Source organism: Thalassophryne amazonica, chromosome 10 (genome assembly GCF_902500255.1).
Source record: "Thalassophryne amazonica chromosome 10, fThaAma1.1, whole genome shotgun sequence".
In the NCBI taxonomy this organism is placed as follows: domain Eukaryota; kingdom Metazoa; phylum Chordata; class Actinopteri; order Batrachoidiformes; family Batrachoididae; genus Thalassophryne; species Thalassophryne amazonica.
Genome location: NC_047112.1, coordinates 108,753,552 through 108,774,340, shown reverse-complemented (window position 1 = coordinate 108,774,340; position 20,789 = coordinate 108,753,552). Strand labels below are relative to the sequence as shown.

At 40.0% G+C, this 20,789-nt stretch overlaps 1 protein-coding gene across 3 annotated transcripts in view; it reads right to left on the bottom strand.

The window, feature by feature from the left end:
* Positions 1 to 374: 374 nt before the first annotated feature.
* The window catches only part of lmo4b (LIM domain only 4b), a 35,807-nt gene continuing 15,392 nt past the window's right edge, over positions 375 to 20,789 (bottom strand). For 2 of the 3 annotated variants that reach the window (XR_004563259.1, XR_004563260.1), the window contains exons 4-6: positions 9,344 to 9,499; positions 7,936 to 8,025; positions 375 to 1,243 (exon numbers count right to left, since the gene is read on the bottom strand). Coding sequence is in view for 1 of the 3 variants with exons in the window: in XM_034180713.1 (XP_034036604.1) it covers positions 1,235 to 1,243; positions 9,344 to 9,499 (165 nt within the window). In the remaining 2 variants the exon portion in view is untranslated. The remainder of the gene's footprint in view (positions 1,244 to 7,935; positions 8,026 to 9,343; positions 9,500 to 20,789) is intronic. The other variant, XM_034180713.1, reaches the window with a different exon arrangement.

Below are 20,789 nucleotides of genomic sequence, written 5' to 3'. Positions count from 1 at the left end.
GCCTGCCAAAGAGAGACACCTCTCTCCTAGTGTGCAGTAATTGAATCTTCAAAGGGACATTTTCCTCCATTTCTGTCAGGTATTAGAGCGATGAATAGCAACTGGTCAGTTGAACAGAAAGATGGGATGCATGTTTATCCATTTCCACTTAGACGCTCATCGTGCACCATAATGATTTCTTAGCTGGAAACTGAATGGCACTGTGCATCACCATTTTCACCACTGTTAAGTAACTACACAATTCAGAGTAAAAAACAAACACTAAAATAAGTCATTGGTAAAAACAAGAAACACACACAGGCTTTGTTATTATAATTATAATAATAATAATAAGTGAACTACAGCCTATCTCAGACACATTAAAACAAATATGCTTTTAAATCTTCAATATTTTTATTAATTAAATACACCATACTGGAGCAAATGTCTTGGAAAATATCACAAATAAATTTCTCTTTCATTCAGCATTTACATGTTGGTGATGAGCTCTACATTACTGACTATAAGCAAAATTCTTCTGTTTAGCATGAACTGGTTTGAAAAGGGGAGGAGAAAGGACCGGAGCAGAGTGCGGAGGGTCCAACGTACGGTAGCCACACCTGGACGACATTCACATGCATACTGTACATACATGGTAGTTTTACAAATACACCAAGAGTGTTCATGATTTGTTTTCCACAAAAAGCCACAATTTCTTTTTAAATCCCCATTTTTAATATACCACCAAAGGAGGGAGGGGAAGAGTATTTCCCTTCAACAACACTTAAAATATAGAAAGTGGGAACACTGTGTTGCTGGGAAATGAGGATACTAAAGAAAGACAGAAAATTAAAAAGGTTCCCAGTTTCCCCAAAATGTCTTTAACCAAAGAAAAGTAGACCGTATTTCCTCGACCTCATTTATATTTTACCATTCGTCTCGCTTCAGTTGCAACATCATTTCATTTTCTCTTCTTGAAGAGTCTCTCAGATTCTGATCAGTCTCCTTTAATTCCAAGGTCACCAAGTCCTCAGCATCTCAAATCAGGTGCATTAAGTGCAAGTATCCTCTCTTGTTAGGGGAAAGTCGTGGTTGTGGGCTGAGCGTTGGGCATGGGCTGCAAAAATCATGTTACAGGGGAAACGGGTGAGGGTTCCTGGGAGCAACGCTAAGCGGCTGAGCTGCTGATCCGCTCAGTTTCAGGTGATGATGAGTAAGGGCTAAAATGAAGGCACACATCCTGCATAGCTTCCACCTAGCACACCTGAAGAGTAGAAGATTAAAAAAATAAAATTTTTTAATTAGGAGTAGAGATGACAGATTGTTAATGACACAAAAAACAAGACAGCGTCCTTTGATAAATCAACGTTCTCCCAGCGCCAGTAAGGCCCTCATTTAATTTATTGATTAGACAGGCTTTGAAAGCCATCTGGTGTCCCATTTACTTTGCATTAACTTAAAAGTGCATTCATGAAGCGGCTCTCTTTGGTATAATTATAAGCGCGTGCATGCTAACATAGCTGCAGGAGGTGTTCAGTCCTGAGAAACTGAAAAATGCAGAGGAGTAAAGACAATTATCTGTCTGGTTTTTGCTCCAACTTTTATTTTGTTTAATCTTGTTCTACTTTTTTTGATGATTCAAAGAAATGATTTACTCTGTTCCCTTCATCCTTCAAACCACTAGGAGGGCTGCAGTCTATTAGTGATTGCAAACACCTACTCAGGGGCTAATTAAAGTGACTGACGCTGGGAGGGTCTCACTCCCCTGGGTCAAAGCGGCTCTGTAAGAGAGGTAATTTGCCAGTTGTGAACAAAGAGATTAGGAAGAAGCACCAAAGGAAGCTTAGTAAATGAGTATCAAATGTGTGATGGTGTGAATTCAGCAATGAAATCTGTCACGCCAAACATGCACACCATCTAAATGGTGGTCAGCAGGTAAGTCGCAGGATCTGACATCAACACTTGTCCCAGACAAATGTGAAACCTTCTTTGAGTTTGGGTTTTAAAGTGGTAAAATCTTTTATTTTGTAAAAAATAAATAAATAAATAAATCCCCAGTGGAAGCCATTGTACTTCTTATCTTATAACAATGCAACGTCAGACGGGGGGTGAAAAATGTGACCGAAATCTATATCATATTTTATATAACGGCTGAGTGGATCCTTGTCATTTGATTGGTCCCTTGTATGTCACATGACATGGATTAATTCATTCTATTTGTGTTGCATTGCATTTAGAGTGCAGCTTTGTTCCATTTAGAGTGCAAATTTGGTTTCATACGTTTGGTACCATTGTACTCTGCACACACACACACTCATTGTTCTGTCTGGAGGCTGTTAGCAGGAAGAAATAAGAAAAGCTGGACTAATTTTTGCCGTGAATTTTTTTTCCCCCCCTCGCTGCACTGAAGATGTACACAGGCTTTTTTTGGTACTACGCGCACGCACAAGCGCCAACCAGGTTGCGTGTGAGCGCGGTGGATAACAGCTCTACCGAGACGACGATTTGATTGAGCTAACTAACGCTGCTAATTCTTGTAAGATACACACTCACATCTACTGTGCTGTCTAGAGGCTGTTAGCAGGAAGAAAGAAAGACAAGCTGGACTCATTTCTGATGTGATTCAGATCAGGGAGACAGACACCCTCTCTACTTTTAAGATTAGGCTTAAAACTTTCCTTTTTGCTAAAGCTTATAGTTAGGGCTGGATCAGGTGACCCTGAACCATCCCCTAGTTATGCTGCTATAGACGTAGACTGCTGGGGGGTTCCCATGATGCACTGTTTCTTTCTCTTTTTGCTCTGTATGCACCACTCTGCATTTAATCATTAGTGATCGATCTCTGCTCCCCTCCACAGCATGTCTTTTTCCTGGTTCTCTGCCTCAGCCCCAACCAGTCCCAGCAGAAGACTGCCCCTCCCTGAGCCTGGTTCTGCTGGAGATTTCTTCCTGTTAAAAGGGAGTTTTTCCTTCCCACTGTAGCCAAGTGCTTGCTCACAGGGGGTCGTTTTGACCCTTGGGGTTTTACATAATTATTGTATGGCCTTGCCTTACAATATAAAGCGCCTTGGGGCAACTGTTTGTTGTGATTTGGCGCTATATAAAAAAATTGATTGATTGATTGATTGATGTGTTTTTTTTTTTTGCTGCACTGAGGACGTACACAGTTGACCAAGTCGATTGCGTGCGTGTGGGGGGGGGACAACGACACGATGATTTGATTGAGCTAACTGACGCTGCACACACAAAATCCACTCCACTGTAAGCCGTCTGGATGCATGAAGACCTGTTCACATGAAACGCTGACGTGATTTTTGGCTGGACTGAGGAACTACACAAAGTCTGTTTTTTTTTTTTTTTAAATGGAAGCCCGAAGTCAGTGCACAGCATCACTGGACTACACATTACAGTGGAACACCTAAATGTAAGTCCCTTTTCTGTTTATAAATTAATAAAATATCAAATGACAATTATCTATTTTAGCAGTTATATCAAACAAATTAATGTTTTTACATTCTTTCAATGGAACGAGTATTTAATTCAGTGAAAGCTGGAACAAACCATTCAACGAAGTGAAGCCGAGTTGAATGGTTTGTTCCAGCTTTCACCTCATGAAATATTTGTACCATTTAACTCATAAACATTCATTTGGATTTTATACATAAAATCCTTAGAAGATTGCCTTGCAGCAGTGAGAAGTTGGATGTCTAGAAACTTCCTACTTTTAAACTAAGACTGAAATGATGGTTCTTGGTCCAGTGAGACATCGGCATCTATTTGACCAGTTAACGCTCAGCCTCGGCTGGTGTGTCATACATCACACTGACAAAGTGAGGAACCTTGGGGTAATTTTTGATCCTTCGTTGTCCTTTGGCCTCCACATTAGAAATATTACTAGGACTGCTTTCTTCCACCTGCGAAATATAGCGAAGATTCACCCCATCCTGTCTATGGCTGATGCTGAGACCCTGATCCATGCATTTATCTCTTCTAGATTGGACTACTGCAATGTTCTATTTTCTGGTTTACCACAGTCTAGCATTAGGGCTCTCCAATTGGTTCAAAATGCTGCAGCCAGACTTTTGACACGAAGCAGAAAGTACAACCACATTACACCCATTTTGGCATCCCTTCACTGGCTTCCTGTCTCAGTGAGATCAGATTTTAAGGTTCTGCTACTAACCTATAAAATTATTCATGAACTGGCACCTCCCTAGCTAGCTGACCTAATTAAACCTTACGTACCGGCCCAGGCTTTACGTTCTCAGGGTGCAGGACTACTTTGTGTCCCTAGGGTGAATAAGAAGTCGGCGGGTCCCAGAGCTTTCTCTTATCATGCCCCTGTTCTGTAGAATGATCTCCCTGTGTCAATAAAACAGATTCTGTGGAGATTTTCAAGTCCAGACTTAAGACGCGCTTATTTTCCCTTTCTTATGGCTAACATACTGGTGCAGTTTTGTTTTACGCTTTTTACTCTTAATTCATTTATTAGTAATTGGCGTGGGCCGCGGCCTCAACTTTACTTAAATTCTGGATCTTTTAGTGAAGTTTAGGGCTAGTGGCCAGCGATCACCTTAGTATTTCTGTTTTTCTTGTTGTTTAATGCTGGCAAATTATACAGTATTTTTTGTCTTTCTGATGCCTGATTCTATTTTACTCTGTTTAAGGTGCAGCTCCATCCAGAAATGGGAGTTGTATTTGTGTTGGCGACCCTCCTGTCCTGTGCTCCAATAGTATTTCTTGTATATTCGCCCGTGAATTGTAATTTATGTTTGTAGCATGGCCCAAGCAGAGGGTCACCCCTTTGAGTCTGGTCTGCTTGAGGTTTCTTCCTCAGAGGGAGTTTTTTCCTTACCACTGTTGCTCTGGGGGTTGGTAAGGTTAGACCTTACCTGTGTGAAGCGCTTTGAGGCAACTCTGTTGTGATTTGGCACTATATAAATGAAAATAAATTGAAACTGAAATAATATTTCACTGTGACTGTATTCTATCGCTGTAGTCCTAGTTTTATACTATATTTCTTTATTTTTTTGAGCAAATATTTAACCTGAACGATTTTCAGATCTACTCCTTCCAAGGTTTAAATCTGGGTGAAAAACTTAAAATCAAAAAGGTTTTTACATTTCATGTTTAAAAAAGGTCAGTGGCTGTGATAATTAAATATTAACACTTAAACGAAGTGCTGGCTCTTTAACCCATTGTGCACCTATGGTAAGTATTCACAGCGCTTCACTTTTTCCAAGTCATGTTACAGGCGTATTCCAAAATGGAGAAAATTTATTTTTTCGCATCAAAATTCTACTCCCAACCCCCCATAATAATATGTAAAAAGTATTTTTGAAAATTTAGCAAATTTATTAAAAAAAAATAATAATAAAAAATCTAAGAAGTCACATGTACATAAATATTCGCTCAATACTTTGCTGATGCACCATTGGCAGCAATTACAGTCTCAATTCTTCTCAAATATTATACCAGAAACTTTGTGCACTTGTCTTTGGGCAGTTTTGCCCATTCCTCTTTGCAGCACCTCTCAAGCATCATCATTTTGGATGGGGCGTGTTGGTGCACAGCCATTTTCAGATTTCTCCAGAGATGTTCACTCTGATTCAGGTCTGGGCTCTGGTTGGGCCACTCAACGACATTCACAGAGTTGTCCTGAAACCACTGCTTTGATGTCTTGGCTGTGTGCTTAGGGCCACTGTCCTGCTGAAAGATCCTAGTCTGAGGTCAAGAGCGCTGTAGAGCAGGTTTTCATCCAGGTGGTCTCTGTACATTGCTGCATTTATCTTCCCCTCAATCTTAACTAGTTTCCCAGTTCCTTCTGTTGAAAAATATCCCAAAAGCATGATGCTGCCACCACCCTGATGCTGCCACCACCCTGCTTCACTGTAGGGATGGTACCTGGTTTCCTCCAAACATAACACCTGGCAGTCACACCAAAGACTTCCATGTCTGTCTCATTAGACCAGACAATTTTGTTTCTCATTGTCTGAGAGTCCTTCAGGTGCCTTTTGACAAACTCCAGGCAGGCTGCCATGTGCCCTCCGTCTGGCCACTCTGACATACAGGCCTGAATGTTGGATTGCTGTACAGATGGTTGTCCTTCTGGAAGGTTCTCCTCTCTCCACAGAGGAAAGATGGCACTCTGACAAAATGACCTTCAGGTTCTTAGTTACTGTTTAAGGACCTTTTCCCCGATTGCTCAGTTTAAATGTACAGCCAGCTCTAGGACAAGTCCTGGTGAATCCGAACTTCTTTCATTTACGGGTGATGGAGGCCACTGTGCTCAATGGTCTGGACAACAGAGATCCCAGACTTTTGAACAACTGAAGTCGTACATCAAGCATGAATGGGAAAGAATTCCACCTACAAAGCTTCAACAATTAGTGTCCTCAGTTCCCAAACGCTTACTGAGTGTTGTTAGAAGGAAAGGTGATGTAACACAGTGGTAAACATAACACTGTCCCAGCTTTTTTGAAAGGTCTTGTCTTTGTGGTGTATTCAATTGAATATAGGTTGAAGAGGATTTGCAAATCATTGTATTCTGTTTTATTTACATTTTACACAACACCCCAACTTCATTGGAATTGGGATTGTAAATCTCAAGGGTGATCAGTGGAAACAGGATGCACCTGAACTCAATTTCGAGCTTCATGGCAAAGGCTGTGAAAACATATGTACATGTGGTTTCTTTGTTTTTTGTTTGTTTGTTTTTTTTAAAACAAATTTGCAAAAGTCTAAAAACACACACACACAAAAAAACTTCACATCATCATTATGGGGTATTGAGTACACAATTTTGAGGGGAAAAAAAAAATAAATTTCATCCATTTTGGAATAAGGCTGTAACATAAAATGTGGAAAAAGCGACATGCTGTGAATACTTCCCGTATGCACCTTATACGGCATATAAAGTCTAATGGTATAAATTTAATTACAACGTGGTAACCGGCTGATTTTCTTGTCAAGTCTACACAAGAGAATCATCTTGAAAATGTGAGACCAACCAGCACTGTTTTTAAACTTGTCTCCAGTCTGAAAGCTCTACTGCCGAGTTTTGCTGCCTGTGCCACATTACAATGAGAACGTGTCATGAAAATGAGTGAGACGCAGCAGCGCTCGAACGAGCTACAGTGTGAATAACAAGCGTAACAACCTTCAGATAAAACATTGTGAATCAGAAATAAACGTTTTGTTCTTATTTCAAGGTGTGTGGGTGGGGGGGGGGGGGGGGGGGGCGCGCACAAATAAATATGGCTGCCTGATTGTGTGTGTGTACAGCTGCCCAATGTGGGGCCCACAATCGGCCACCTTCTTTGTTTTGGCCCTCCGTGGCAATTAACAAGCTCCATGGAATTGCAAAGTTACTTCAAAGGAAATTACAGAGAAGTGTTTATTACTTTGAAATTCTATTTTAGATTTCAAATGTTAGTTTTCTATAAAATATATAATACATTTCATCGTAATTACAAAAGCATGTAACTCACACCAGATCAACATTTACTTTTGGCCTGTGGCTCTCTATCGAGATCAATTTCTAGCTCTACAAAGTAATGAGTTTGAGTAACTTTTTAATAAAGATAGAGAGACTACCTCAATGATCCATTAGAAGAGCTTTCATTTTCTCACTTCACAGGCTGATTACTTTAACTGAAAAACAGCATTTTGTGTAGGAGTTTGAGAAGTGTTACATTGTGTAGCTGGAAAGTTTATTATGGCAGATGAAAGGTTTTGTATTTTTTCCTCATTTCCCTTAATCGCAGTTTTGCAAAACCAATGTTTGGAAATAATTGTGTACTACACCAGAAGTGTCCTAGTAATTAATTAATTAAATTAATTAATAATTAAAACTGCTACAATTTTAGGCCATAGTGGGCAAATCTAGGATGTTCCCCCAAGGGGGAAGTAATATTTTTCCACTTAACCACAAAATTTTTAATGCCGAAGCCTGACCTTGTGTTTGGGTTTGAACACTGCGTGCTGCTCTTGGGCAAACCATCGTTCTCTTCATCTGAACCAGTCTGTGTATTCACCTTTGTGCTGCTGAAAATACATGAGGTATATTGATTTTGAGAGGCCCTCAGCACCAGCTGTTATCCTGCTGTAACTCTGTTATTCAAGGAGGCCGTCTGCGTTCTGCTTTTGTAACGTCAAAAAGAAATGAGACTTTTTATGTGATAAAGTGCTTCACCAGCAGGATAATACCCCTTAATTCACTCATGGAGAGAACTAAGGCATCCTGAAACCATTGCCACTAAGGGATATGTCTGTTTATTTAATAATTCTCTCTCTGCTATAATTAAAGTACCATTCAGATTGCATTTTAGCATCAATAATTCAGCAGTTTTCACTACAATTGATGTTAGTGCATAAATAAACAATGAGGCTTCATATTTACTACACCAGTCATGGTACAAGAGACATGGTGGGGGTACGGACTAAGACATTTAAAATTAAGCTCCATAATGCAACAGCTTTCAATTTAGATGTGAGGAGCTCTAAGAGCTGATTTGTAAAAGTGACAAGCCCTTAAAAGGTCCATGACGTGAAGTAAGGGAGGCTTAATGGAGTTCTCGCTCTGTTCTACTCACAAAACCACTCAAGGTGAAATGCATGCTCCCTACAATGTAATTCCTCTTTCAGTCAGTCTCTGACACAAACCAAACACCTCCCATATCTGTGTGCACACAACATGCCAATAAAGCCCCTTGCTGTGCAGCAAAATATGATTCCAGCTTCTTGAAGATTGAGTTATGCTTTGTCTACGATTAGGCCTTCTGTTTCGTTTTCACTGAAGGCGTCAAGAAGCCGGAATTACACTGTTCGTGATCAACAAGCTGCTGCAGTGTTCAAACTGAGGGACGATTTCAATGTTTGTGGGCAACGAAGTAACAACTTTACACAGGTGGTCCAACCATGGGCAGCGAGAACTCAAATACTGTTTTACACATTCTGAGCTGAACAAAAGCCATTTTTCAACACAAATGTATGACAAAAAATGAATCCAACATGTATCCACAGCACCACAAATAATAATAGTCTCACTTTTTTCTTTTTAGGTGACTGTTATAGGTGATACAGACTGAGAAAACATTGTACAAGAATGATGGAAAAATCTATTGCAATCTAAAATTTAATTAATCTGTTCTGTATCTTCACTATGGTTTGCACTAAAGTCGAATCAATGACAAAACTCAAGAGAATGAAAAAAACTGAAAGTGTAATTTTCTTTTTTCCCACTCACGACTCTAGCTTTTAGCAATTCTACACCACCGCAGGCTACTTAGAAGTTATCAGGCACTCCTTTAAATACTCTGCAGTGAGACCACAATGAATTGTTCCACCAGAGAGAAGCTTTTACCTTCTGGTCAGGCAGTAGTGAGTTTGTCTGCAGTGAACTCAAATGGCCATTGATGAGCGCTGTGGGTCTGTCGTGTTCACAGAACAGGCTGCCGTTGATGTAGTGGAACCGATCCCCAGGAACAAGTCTGTTGCGGCAAGTGGAACATGTGAAACACTACAAAGGGACAAGACGGACAACTTAATATTAATATAAAACATGAACCTGGGCACAAATGCACAACGCTTCAGTTAAACCTACAAAAAACACACAGATGAAACCAAATTTTACTATATTTAGAAAATATGCCATCCATTTTACAGCTACAACTGATGTAAAAACAAATACAACACCAGTCAAGTTTGGATACAATGTCCCAAAAATATATAAAAAAAAGTTAATTGTCATTTTTCATTGGCATACCTGCTGTGAAGCTTGACATATGCAGACTTTATTCAGTTTCATTTCTCAATTATTAGAGTTACTTCACACAGTACCAGTCAAAGGTTTGGACACACTTTTCCATTCAGTTCAATGGAAAAGCATGTTCAAATCTTTGACTGGTAGTCTATATTAAACTAATTTTGTGAGCTAAAGAATTTAGTAAACTCATTTATAGCACCAAAACAGTTAATCCACAAGACTAAAGGTCTATTTTCAACAAAGACTTGGGAAGGGCCTTTATTGTCATTGTACATATATACACTCACTCACTCATCTTCAACCACTTAGTCCAATTAAGGGTTGCGGTGACTGGAGCCTATGTCAGCAGTCTGGCATCCTATCCAGGGTGTACCCTGGATAGGATGCTCTGTCTGTCGCAGGGCCACATATAGACAAACACCTATAGACAATTTAAAGTGTCCAGTCCACCTAACCTGAATGTCTGGATGTGGGAGGAAGCTGGCGCACCTGGAGAGAACCCACACAAACAGAGGGAGGACACCAAAACTCCACACAGAAAGGCCAGGTGGGAATCATACCAATGACCTTCTCGCTGTGAGGTAACAGTGCTAACCACTAAGCCACCATGCTGCCTTGTACATATATAGATACAACAAAAATTTGTCCCCTGCATTTAACCCATCCTAATGAGTTAGACACAATCCAACTACTACTAGCAGTAGGGAGCCACAGTCAGGCAGCTGGGGACCAACTCCAGATGTAGAGACGTTGGCTTGGTGAGGGACAGAGGAAGCAGCAGACCCTAAATAAGCTTGTTTTTGATTGCGGGAGGAAACTGGAGTGCCCGGAGGAAATCCACAAAGACACAGGGAAAATATGCAAACTCAACACAGAAAGGGCACGAAGTGATCCCACAGCCTTCTTGCTGTGAAGCATCAGTGCTAACCACTAAACTGCTGTTCCACCCACTTGAACTTGCTAAAACATTTGTTTTTTCCAGATTTAGAGCCAAGTTACTTCTCTATAGAGTGTTCAACAATATGTCACACATATTCAGAAGGCTGAGATTGTTCTGAACATTTTGATATGCACCACATGTGTATTATACAAAAAAAAAGGAAAAGTACCTTAATGGGGGATTACTGTGAGTGGGGGGGGGGGGGGGGGGGTATATATGTATAAAAAAAAAAAACCAAACAAACAAGAAGAAATACCACTGGACCCCAAAATGTTAAAATCAGTTCATCAGTACAAACAACCCAGCTCACAAAATGTAGCTCACCTGCCTTGACCAGAGATTTTATGGTCCAACATTTAAAATAGTTAATGTAAATGGATTCAAACAGAGCATATCCACAATTTTAAAAAATAAAATGAAACTAGAGATCTGTGATCAAGCTCACAAAATGATAGTAGCATGCTCTACCATACATTTCTTGAATGCATATCAATGGTATAATAATAACTAGTGCATTGCCCATGGGGATCCAGGGGCTCTAGATTGGGTAGTGTTTATAAACTAGGTAACTGACATTTTTCAAGGGTGTTAATAAATTATGCAAAGTTTCTGTAATGAGTTGAAATGGTGGGCTAGTCCAAAATGTTTTTACAACCCCAATTCCAATGAAGTTGGGACATTATGTCAAACGTAAATAAAAACAGAACACAATGCAAATCCTCTTCAACCAATATTCAATTGAATACACCACAAAGACAAGATATGTAACATTCAAACTGATAAACGTTTTTGAGCAAATATTTTCTCATTTTGAAATGGATTCCTGCAACACGTTTCAAAAAAGTTGGGACGGGGCAACAAAAGACTGGGAAAGTTGACAAATGCTCAAAGGACAACTAATTGGAAACAGGTGAGTATAATGATTGGGTATAAACGGAGCATCCCCAAAAGGCTCAGCCATTAACAAGCAAAGATGGGGCGAGGATCATCACGTTGTGAACAAATGCGTGAAAAAAAACAAAAAAAAAACAGTCCAATAGTTTTGAGCAGTTTCTCAACGTTAAATTGCAAGGAATTTGGGGATTCCATCATCTATAGTCCATAATAAAATCAGAAGATTGAGATCTGGAGAACATTCTACACGTAAGTGCAAGGGACGAAAACCAACACTGAATGCCCGTGACCTTTGATCCCTCAAGCGGCACTGCATTAAAAACCAACATTATTGTGTATAAAGGATCTTACCGTGTGGGCTCAGCAACACTTCAGAAAACCATTGTCAGTTAACATAGTTCATCGCTACACCTACAAGTGCAAGTTAAAACTCTACCATGCAAAGCGAAAGCCATACATCAACAACATCCAGAAACGCCACCGCCTTCTCTGGGCCCGAGCTAATTTGAAATGGACAGATGCAAAGTGGAAAAGTGTGCTGTGGTCAGATGAGTCCACATTTCAAATTGTTTTTGGAAATCATGGACGTTGTGTCCTCCGGACAAAGGAGGAAAAAGACGATCCAGACTGTTACCAGGGCAAAGTTCAAAAGCCAGCATCTGTGATGGTATGGGGGTATGTTAGTGCCCATGACATGGGCAACTTACACATCTGTGATGGCACCATCAATGCTGAAAGGTACATCCAGGTTTTGGAGCAACACATGCTGCCATCCAAGCAACGTCTTTTTCAGGGATGTCCCTGTTTATTTCAGCAAGACAATGAAAAGCCACATTCTGTACGTGTTACAGCGTGGCTTCATAGTAAAAGAGTGCAGGTACTAGACTGGCCTGCCTGCAGTCCAGACCTACTGCCCATTGAAAATGTGTGGTGCATTATGAAGCGCAAAATACGACAACAAAGACCCTGGACTGTTGAACAACTGAAGTTGTACATCAAGTAAGAATGGGAAAGAATTCCACCTACAAAGCTTCAACAATCAGTGTCCTCAGTTCCCAAACGCTTATTGAGTGTTGTTAGAAGGAAAGGTGATGTAATACAGTGTTAAATATACCACTGTCCCAGCTTTTTTGAAACGTGTTGCAGGCATCCATTTCAAAATGAGCAAATATTTACACAAAAACAATAAAGTTTATCCCTTTGAACATTAAATATCTTGTCTTTGTGGTGTATTCAACTGAATATAGGTTGAAGAGGATTTGCAAATCACTGTATTCTGTTTTTATGTACATTTTACACAACGTCCCAACCCAATGGTATTAAAAAGCTGACACACAAACGCCATACAGTATAATATATAAATGAATTTAAATTAAAAAAAGACATACAAGTGGTATTAAGCACATAAATGTACCGATATCATGATACATATAATCAGACATCCAATGATGCATACAGTAACACGTACGCACGACACACACACACACACACACACACACACACACACACACACACACACACACACAGTGTTCTTTCAACACACCTTGTTCAGCTCAATTTATTAGTTCTTCTCTGTAACTCCTGTAACCCATTCTATAAATCTACCCCACATAGTTCATACTCTTCATAGTTAGGGATGGGTATTGATAAGATTTTATCGACATCGGTCCATTATCGATTCTGCTTATTGATCTGAAGATTAGAGCATGCCACAGGTATTAAAGGCACTGCGCTGCGGTGGTTTGAATCATATTTATCTAATACATTACAATTTGTTCATGTAAATGGGGAGTCTTTTTCACAGACTAAGGTTAATTATGGAGTTCCATAAGGTTGTGTGCTAGAACCAATTTTATTCACTTTATACATGTTTCCCTTAGGCAGTATTATTAGAAAGCATTGCTTAAATTTTCATAGTTACGCAGATGACACCCAGCTTTATCTATCCATGAAGCCAGAGGACACACACCAATTACTTAAACTGCAGGAATGTCTTACAGACATAAAGACATGTATGACCTCTAATTTCCTGCTTTTAAATTCAGATAAAACTGAAGTTATTGTACTTGGCCCCACAAATCTTAGAAACATGGTGACTAACCAGATCCTTACTCTGGATGGCATTACCCTGACCTCTAGTAATACTGTGAGAAATCTTGGAGTCATTTTTGATTAGGATATGTCATTCAATGCGCATATTAAGCAAATATGTAGGAATGCTTTTTGCATTTGCACAATATCTCTAAAATTAGAAAGGTCTTGTCTCAGAGTGATGCTGAAAAACTAATTCATGCATTTATTTCCCCTAGGCTGGACTATTGTAATTCATTATTATCAGGTTGTCCTAAAAGTTCCCTGAAAAGCCTTCAGTTAATTCAAAATGCTGCAGCTAGAGTACTGAAGGGGACTAGAAGGAGAGAGCATATCTCACCCATATTGGCCTCTCTTCATTGGCTTCCTGTTAATTCTAGAATAGAATTTAAAATTCTTCTTCTTACTTATAAGGTTTTGAATAATCAGGTCCCATCTTATCTTAGGAACCTCATAGTACCATATCACTCCAATAGTGTGCTTCGCTCTCAGACTGCAGGCTTACTTGTAGTTCCTAGGGTTTTTAAGAGTAGAATGGGAGGCAGAGCCTTCAGCTTTCAGGCTCCTCTCCTGTGGAACCAGCTCCCAATTCAGATCAGGGAGACAGACACCCTCTCTACTTTTAAGATTAGGCTTAAAACTTTCCTTTTTGCTAAAGCTTACAGTTAGGGCTGGATCGGGTGACCCTGAACCATCCCTTAGTTATGTTGCTATAGACTTAGACTGCTGGGGGGTTCCCATGATGCACTGAGTGTTTCTTTCTCTTTTTGCTCTGTATGCACCACTCTGCATTTAATCATTAGTGATTGATCTCTGCTCTCTTCCACAGCATGTCTTTTTCCTGATCCTCTCCAATCAGCCCCAACCAGTCCCAGCAGAAGACTGCCCCTCCCTGAGCCTGGTTCTGCTGGAGGTTTCTTCCTGTTAAAAGGGAGTTTTTCTTTACCACTGTCGCCAAGTGCTTGCTCACAGGGGGTCGTTTTGACCGTTGGGGTTTTTCTGTAATTATTGTATGGCTTTCGCCTTACAATATAAAGCACCTTGGGGCAACTGTTTGTTGTGATTTGGCGCTATATAAATAAAATTGATTTGATTCCTTAGCGATTCCCTTATCAATACCTCTTGTGAATTTTCTGTGTACTAAAAGTTGGCTTTACATGTTTTCTATGTCAACAACATTTTAAATTGGTCACTGGATACTTGATCTCTGAACATAAATCAATCAATCAATTTTTTTTACACATTAGCAAACAGTTGCCCCAAGACGCTGCGTAACATGCATCTGCATAACAATGAAAATTTAAGCAATGCTTTCTAATAACACTGCCTAAGGGAAGCATGTATAAAGTGAATAAAATTGGTCCTAGCACAGAACCTTATGGAACTCCATAATTAACCTTAGTCTGTGAAGAAGACTCCCCATTTACATGAACAAATTGTAATCTATTAGACAAATATGATTCAAACCACCGCAGCGCAGTGCCTTTAATGCCTATGGCATGCTCTAATCTCTGTAATAAAATTTTATGGTCAACAGTATCAAAAGCAGCACTGAGGTCTAACAGAACAAGCACAGAGATGAGTCCACTGTCCGAGGCCATAAGAAGATCATTTGTAACCTTCACTAATGCTGTTTCTGTACTATGATGAATTCTAAAACCTGACTGAAACTCTTCAAATAGACCATTCCTCTGCAGATGATCAGTTAGCTGTTTTACAACTACCCTTTCAAGAATTTTTGAGAGAAAAGGAAGGTTGGAGATTGGCCTATAATTAGCTAAGATAGCTGGGTCAAGTGATGGCTTTTTAAGTAATGGTTTAATTACTGCCACCTTAAAAGCCTGTGGTACATAGCCAACTAATAAAGATAGATTGATCATATTTAAGATCGAAGCATTAACTAATGGTAGGGCTTCCTTGAGCAGCCTGGTAGGAATGGGGTCTAATAGACATGTTGATGGTTTGGAGGAAGTAACTAATGAAAATAACTCAGACAGAACGATCGGAGAGAAAGAGTCTAGCCAAATACCAGCATTACTGAAGGCAGCCGAACATAAAGATATGTCTTTGGGATGGTTATGAATATTTTTTTCTCTAATAGTTAAAATTTTATTTGCAAAGAAAGTCATGAAGTCATTACTAGTTAAAGTTAAAGGAATATTCGGCTCAAAAGAGCTCTGACTCTTTGTCAGCCTGGCTACAGTGCTGAAAATAAACCTGGGGTTGTTCTTATTTTCTTCAATTAGTGATGAATAGTAAGATGTCCTAGCTTTACGAAGGGCTTTTTTTTTTTATAGAGCAACAGACTTTTTCCAGGCTAAGTGAAGATCTTCTAAATTAGTGAGATGCCATTTCCTCTCCAGCTTAGCAAGCATTTCTGATTTAAGGCTCTCTTTTTCAGAGGAGCTACAACATCCAAAGTTGTGCTCAATGAGGATGTAAAGCTATTGACGAGATAATCTATCTCACTCACAGAGTTTAGGTAGCTACTCTGCACTGTGTTGGTATATGGCATTGAAGAACATAAAGAAGGAATCATATCCTTAAACCTAGTTACAGCGCTTTCAGAAAGACTTCTACTGTAATGAAACTTATTCCCCACTGCTGGGTAGTCCATTAAAGGGGATAGAGAATCAAAATCATCTTTTTCATGTTTTTGGTGTTAGTTCAGAGTCTCCCCGCTGTGGCGAATACACACGAAGTGCCAGCAAGTTTCAGAACCTTTGTTTCAAGTAATTCTCCTTTTTTGAATTGCCCCTAGAAAACAGGCCAATACATTTTTGAGAGAAAACTTACGTCACTTTTTCACCAATAGCCCACCCCCTTTCACACACGCCCCTTCGAAATTAATTATTCATAAGGTAGTGCCCACCCATTTGTAACACTCGAAGAGAAGCAATGGCGAGCTACAGGTGTGCTTTCCCAGGCTGTTTTAGCAGACTACGATCTTCCCACGGAAAGCAATGTACGCGATCAATGGCTTTTATTCATTTTTAACCGCTTCCCCAGTACATACAACCGCTGACTATTTCTTTGCTCTGCGCATTTCACGGAGGACTGTTTCACAAACCTTGCACGATTTCGAGCTGGCTTCAGTCAGCATTTAATACTCAGTAGAGGGTCAGTTCCGACTCTGCGACAAAATCAACCCCAGCAATCAGTACAGCCTGTGAGTATCACATTTTCTTTTGTTTTAAATTTGTGTTGGGCCATATTCCTGTTGTAAGAATTGCACGTTAGAATGGCACGTTAGCTCTGGTTTGTTCCTCTAAAGAGAATGAGCTAACCCCTTAGCAGCTAGGGATGTGTATCGAGAACCGGTTCCTTTTGGGTATCGTTAAGAAATGACTCGATCCACCGACATCAATAAGCTTTGTGCTTAACGATTATGTTATCGGTCCTTCAGAGTGGCCGTTGTTTTGGGGGGTGTTTGTCAGGAAAATGGTAATTTCTGTATTGATTACAGACCCTGCAGTGGGTCCGTAAACAACTTTTCTGCAGAGCGGCTTTGCTTTGAACCTTGAACCAATCGAAGCAGTGCTTCGCAGATTGAAGCAATGCTTCGATTATTCTTTCTTTTGCTTAATTTTCTCCTGCTAAAACCCTAAAGAGCATACATCTGTGAGTATTTACCTTTTCTATGTTAAGCCGACCTGTTATGTTCTTCTGAAACAGTTGATAGATGTATTTTATAACTTAAAAACAGGAGCGATGCTAACACATTAGCATGTCTATGGCAATTTCAATGTTAAAAGTTAGCATTGCAGCTGTCATCACGTACGGGTGCATTTGTTTTCAAATTGTAATATTTCTTAAATTTATTTTTGTTTATATATTAATAATCTAATGATTATTATATACAATTTTAGAGAAAGAGGCAAAAAAAAAAAACCCTGAATACAAACACAACAGAAAATATAAAAGCAATGAAAATAAATAAATAATGCTTTCTTTTCAGTGAGAGCAAGGGCAGCCAATCAAACAAAGGCAACCGATCAGCGCCACCTACTTGCATTTCATGATGAGGTTGCCAACGAAGCTCCGAAACGACACCATTAAAGGCAAATGAGGCATTCTAAACCCAGCATAGTAACATAGCTGTTTCAGAGAGCCTTTTAGGAAGGTTCTGAGCCATTACAGACCCAGCTAATGTTTTGGGGGCTACATATCACATCACAGAACAAGGATTAATGCCCCATTCAACCTCTCTCTATCACCTTTAAAGTAAATGTAAATGTTAAGAAATGATCAGACAACAGGGGGTTTTCAGGGAATACTGTTAAGTCTTCAATTTCTATGCCATATGTCAGAACAAGATCTAACGTGCGGTTAAAATGGTGGGTGGGCTCATTTACATTTTGAGCGAAGCTAACTGAGTCTAATAATAGATTAAATGCAGTGTTGAGGCTGTCATTCTCAGCATCTATGTGGATGTTAAAATCACCCACTATAATTATCTTATCTGAGCTAAGCACTAAGTCAGACAAAAGGTCTGAAAATTCACAGAGAAACTCACAGTAACGACCAGGTGGACGATAGATAATAACAAATAAAACTGGTTTTTGGGACTTCCAATTTGGATGGACAAGACTAAGAGTCAAGCTTTCAAATGAATTAAAGCTCTGTCTGGGTTTTTGATTAATTAATAAGCTGGAATGGAAGATTGCTGCTAATCCTCCGCCCCGGCCCGTGCTACGAGCATTCTGGCAGTTAGTGTGACTCGGGGGTGTTGACTCATTTAAACTAACATATTCATCCTGCTGTAACCAGGTTTCTGTAAGGCAGAATAAATCAATATGTTGATCAATTATTATATCATTTACCAACAGGTACTTAGAAGAGAGAGACCTAATGTTTAATAGACCACATTTAACTGTTTTAGTCTGTGGTGCAGTTGAAGGTGCTATATTATTTTTTCTTTTTGAATTTTTATGCTTAAATAGATTTTTGCTGGTTATTGGTGGTATGGGAGCAGACACCGTCTCTACGGGGATGGGGTAATGAGGGGATGGCAGGGGGAGAGAAGCTGCAGAGAGGTGTGTAAGACTACAGCTCTGCTTCCTGGTCCCAACCCTGGATAGTCACGGTTTGGAGGATTTAAGAAAATTGGCCAGATTTCTAGAAATGAGAGCTGCTCCATCCAAAGTGGGATGGATGCCGTCTCTCCTAACAAGACCAGGTTTTCCCCAGAAGCTTTGCCAATTATCTATGAAGCCCACCTCATTTTTTGGACACCACTCAGACAGCCAGCAATTCAAGGAGAACATGCGGCTAAATATGTCACTCCCGGTCTGATTGGGGAGGGGCCCAGAGAAAACTACAGAGTCCGACATTGTTTTTGCAAAGTTACACACCGATTCAATGTTAATTTTAGTGACCTCCGATTGGCGTAACCGGGTGTCATTACTGCCGACGTGAATTACAATCTTACCAAATTTACGCTTAGCCTTAGCCAGCAGTTTCAAATTTCCTTCAATGTCGCCTGCTCTGGCCCCCGGAAGACAATTGACTATGGTTGCTGGTGTCGCTAACTTCACATTTCTCAAAACAGAGTCGCCAATAACCAGAGTTTGATCCTCGGCGGGTGTGTCGTCGAGTGGGGAAAAACGGTTAGAAATGTGAACGGGTTGGCGGTGTACACGGGGCTTCTGTTTAGAACTACGCTTCCTCCTCACAGTCACCCAGTCGGCCTGCTTTCCCGGCTGCTCGGAATCTGCCAGAGGGTAACTAACGGCGGCTAAGCTACCTTGGTCCGCACCGACTACAGGGGCCTGGCTAGCTGAAGAATTTTCCACGGTGCAGAGCCGAGTCTCCAATTCGCCCAGCCTGGCCTCCAAAGCTACGAATAAGCTACACTTATTACAAGTACCGTTACTGCTAAAGGAGGCCGAGGAATAACTAAACATTTCACACCCAGAGCAGAAAAGTGCGGGAGAGACAGGAGAAGCCGCCATGCTAAATCGGCTAAGAGCTAGTAGCTACGCTAAGCTAGCGGATTCCTAAAAACACGCAAAGTGAATAATGTGTAAATAATTTAGAGGTGATTCAGCAGAGGGAGTGCTTTAGTTAAGGCACGTAAAGATTACACTGGGAAACAAATCGTAATCTAGATAACTAGATCAATCTAACTGCGCAGATTAAACAGCTAACAGATACAGAAAAACACCGCTGTGCTCCGGAACAGGAAGTGATACAATACCGCAGTGAGAGCCAACCACCAGTAGAGGCTCCAAATGCAATGCTTACTTGCTCATTACAGGTCTTTCTGCTCTCCACAAATGACCCTTCTGATAATTCTTTTCACTTTTCAGAAATCTTGTCAGGAACACCTGGACGTGGTCAGTTTATGGTGAAGTGATGTTCTTTCCACTTCCAGAATGTAGCCTCAAGAATGCTCACTGATCCAGAACTTTAGAAATCCTTCTGTAATAATGCCATCAATATGTTTTGCAACAATAAGGTTGCAGGGATCTTGAGAGAGCCCTTTGCTTTTACCAATCATGAGATGTTTGTTATTTGACACAGTTGTAATGAGGCTGTTTTTTTTTTATAGTTGGGACTGAACCAGCTGATGCTAATTTGCACTGACAAGGGGCAGGATTGCTTTCCAATTACTGATATTTCAGCGGGTGTCTTTGCTTTCAATGTTTTTTGTACCTCCCTTTCTTCAGGTGCTCAATACTTTTTCACTGTGGCATCTCACAATATTACACATGACATAATTTATGGACATGGGCAATTACAGCGTTACTCACATTACATTTAAAACAACAGATGCTTGAATAAAGGTGTCCCCCTCTTATGATTGGACTGAACATTCATATTTTTTCCACTGTAAATACTAAAGACCAGTCTACATCCACATAGCACAACATGAGAAAAATCTTTCTTCATTGTCCTTGCTGGGCACATTTTGTCACCGTTACTCATGTTATGCAAAAATCACATTGCTTTTTTTTTTAACTTAAGTTTGTAGTTTAACACTTTCTTGTTAAACTACAGAGGACAGAGCAAAATGATCTGTTATAGTTTGACCCTTTATTATTAAACTCTTCAAAAGAACAAACAAATTGAAACAGACATTTTTCTTTATAGACATTAAAAGAATAAAAGTTGTGT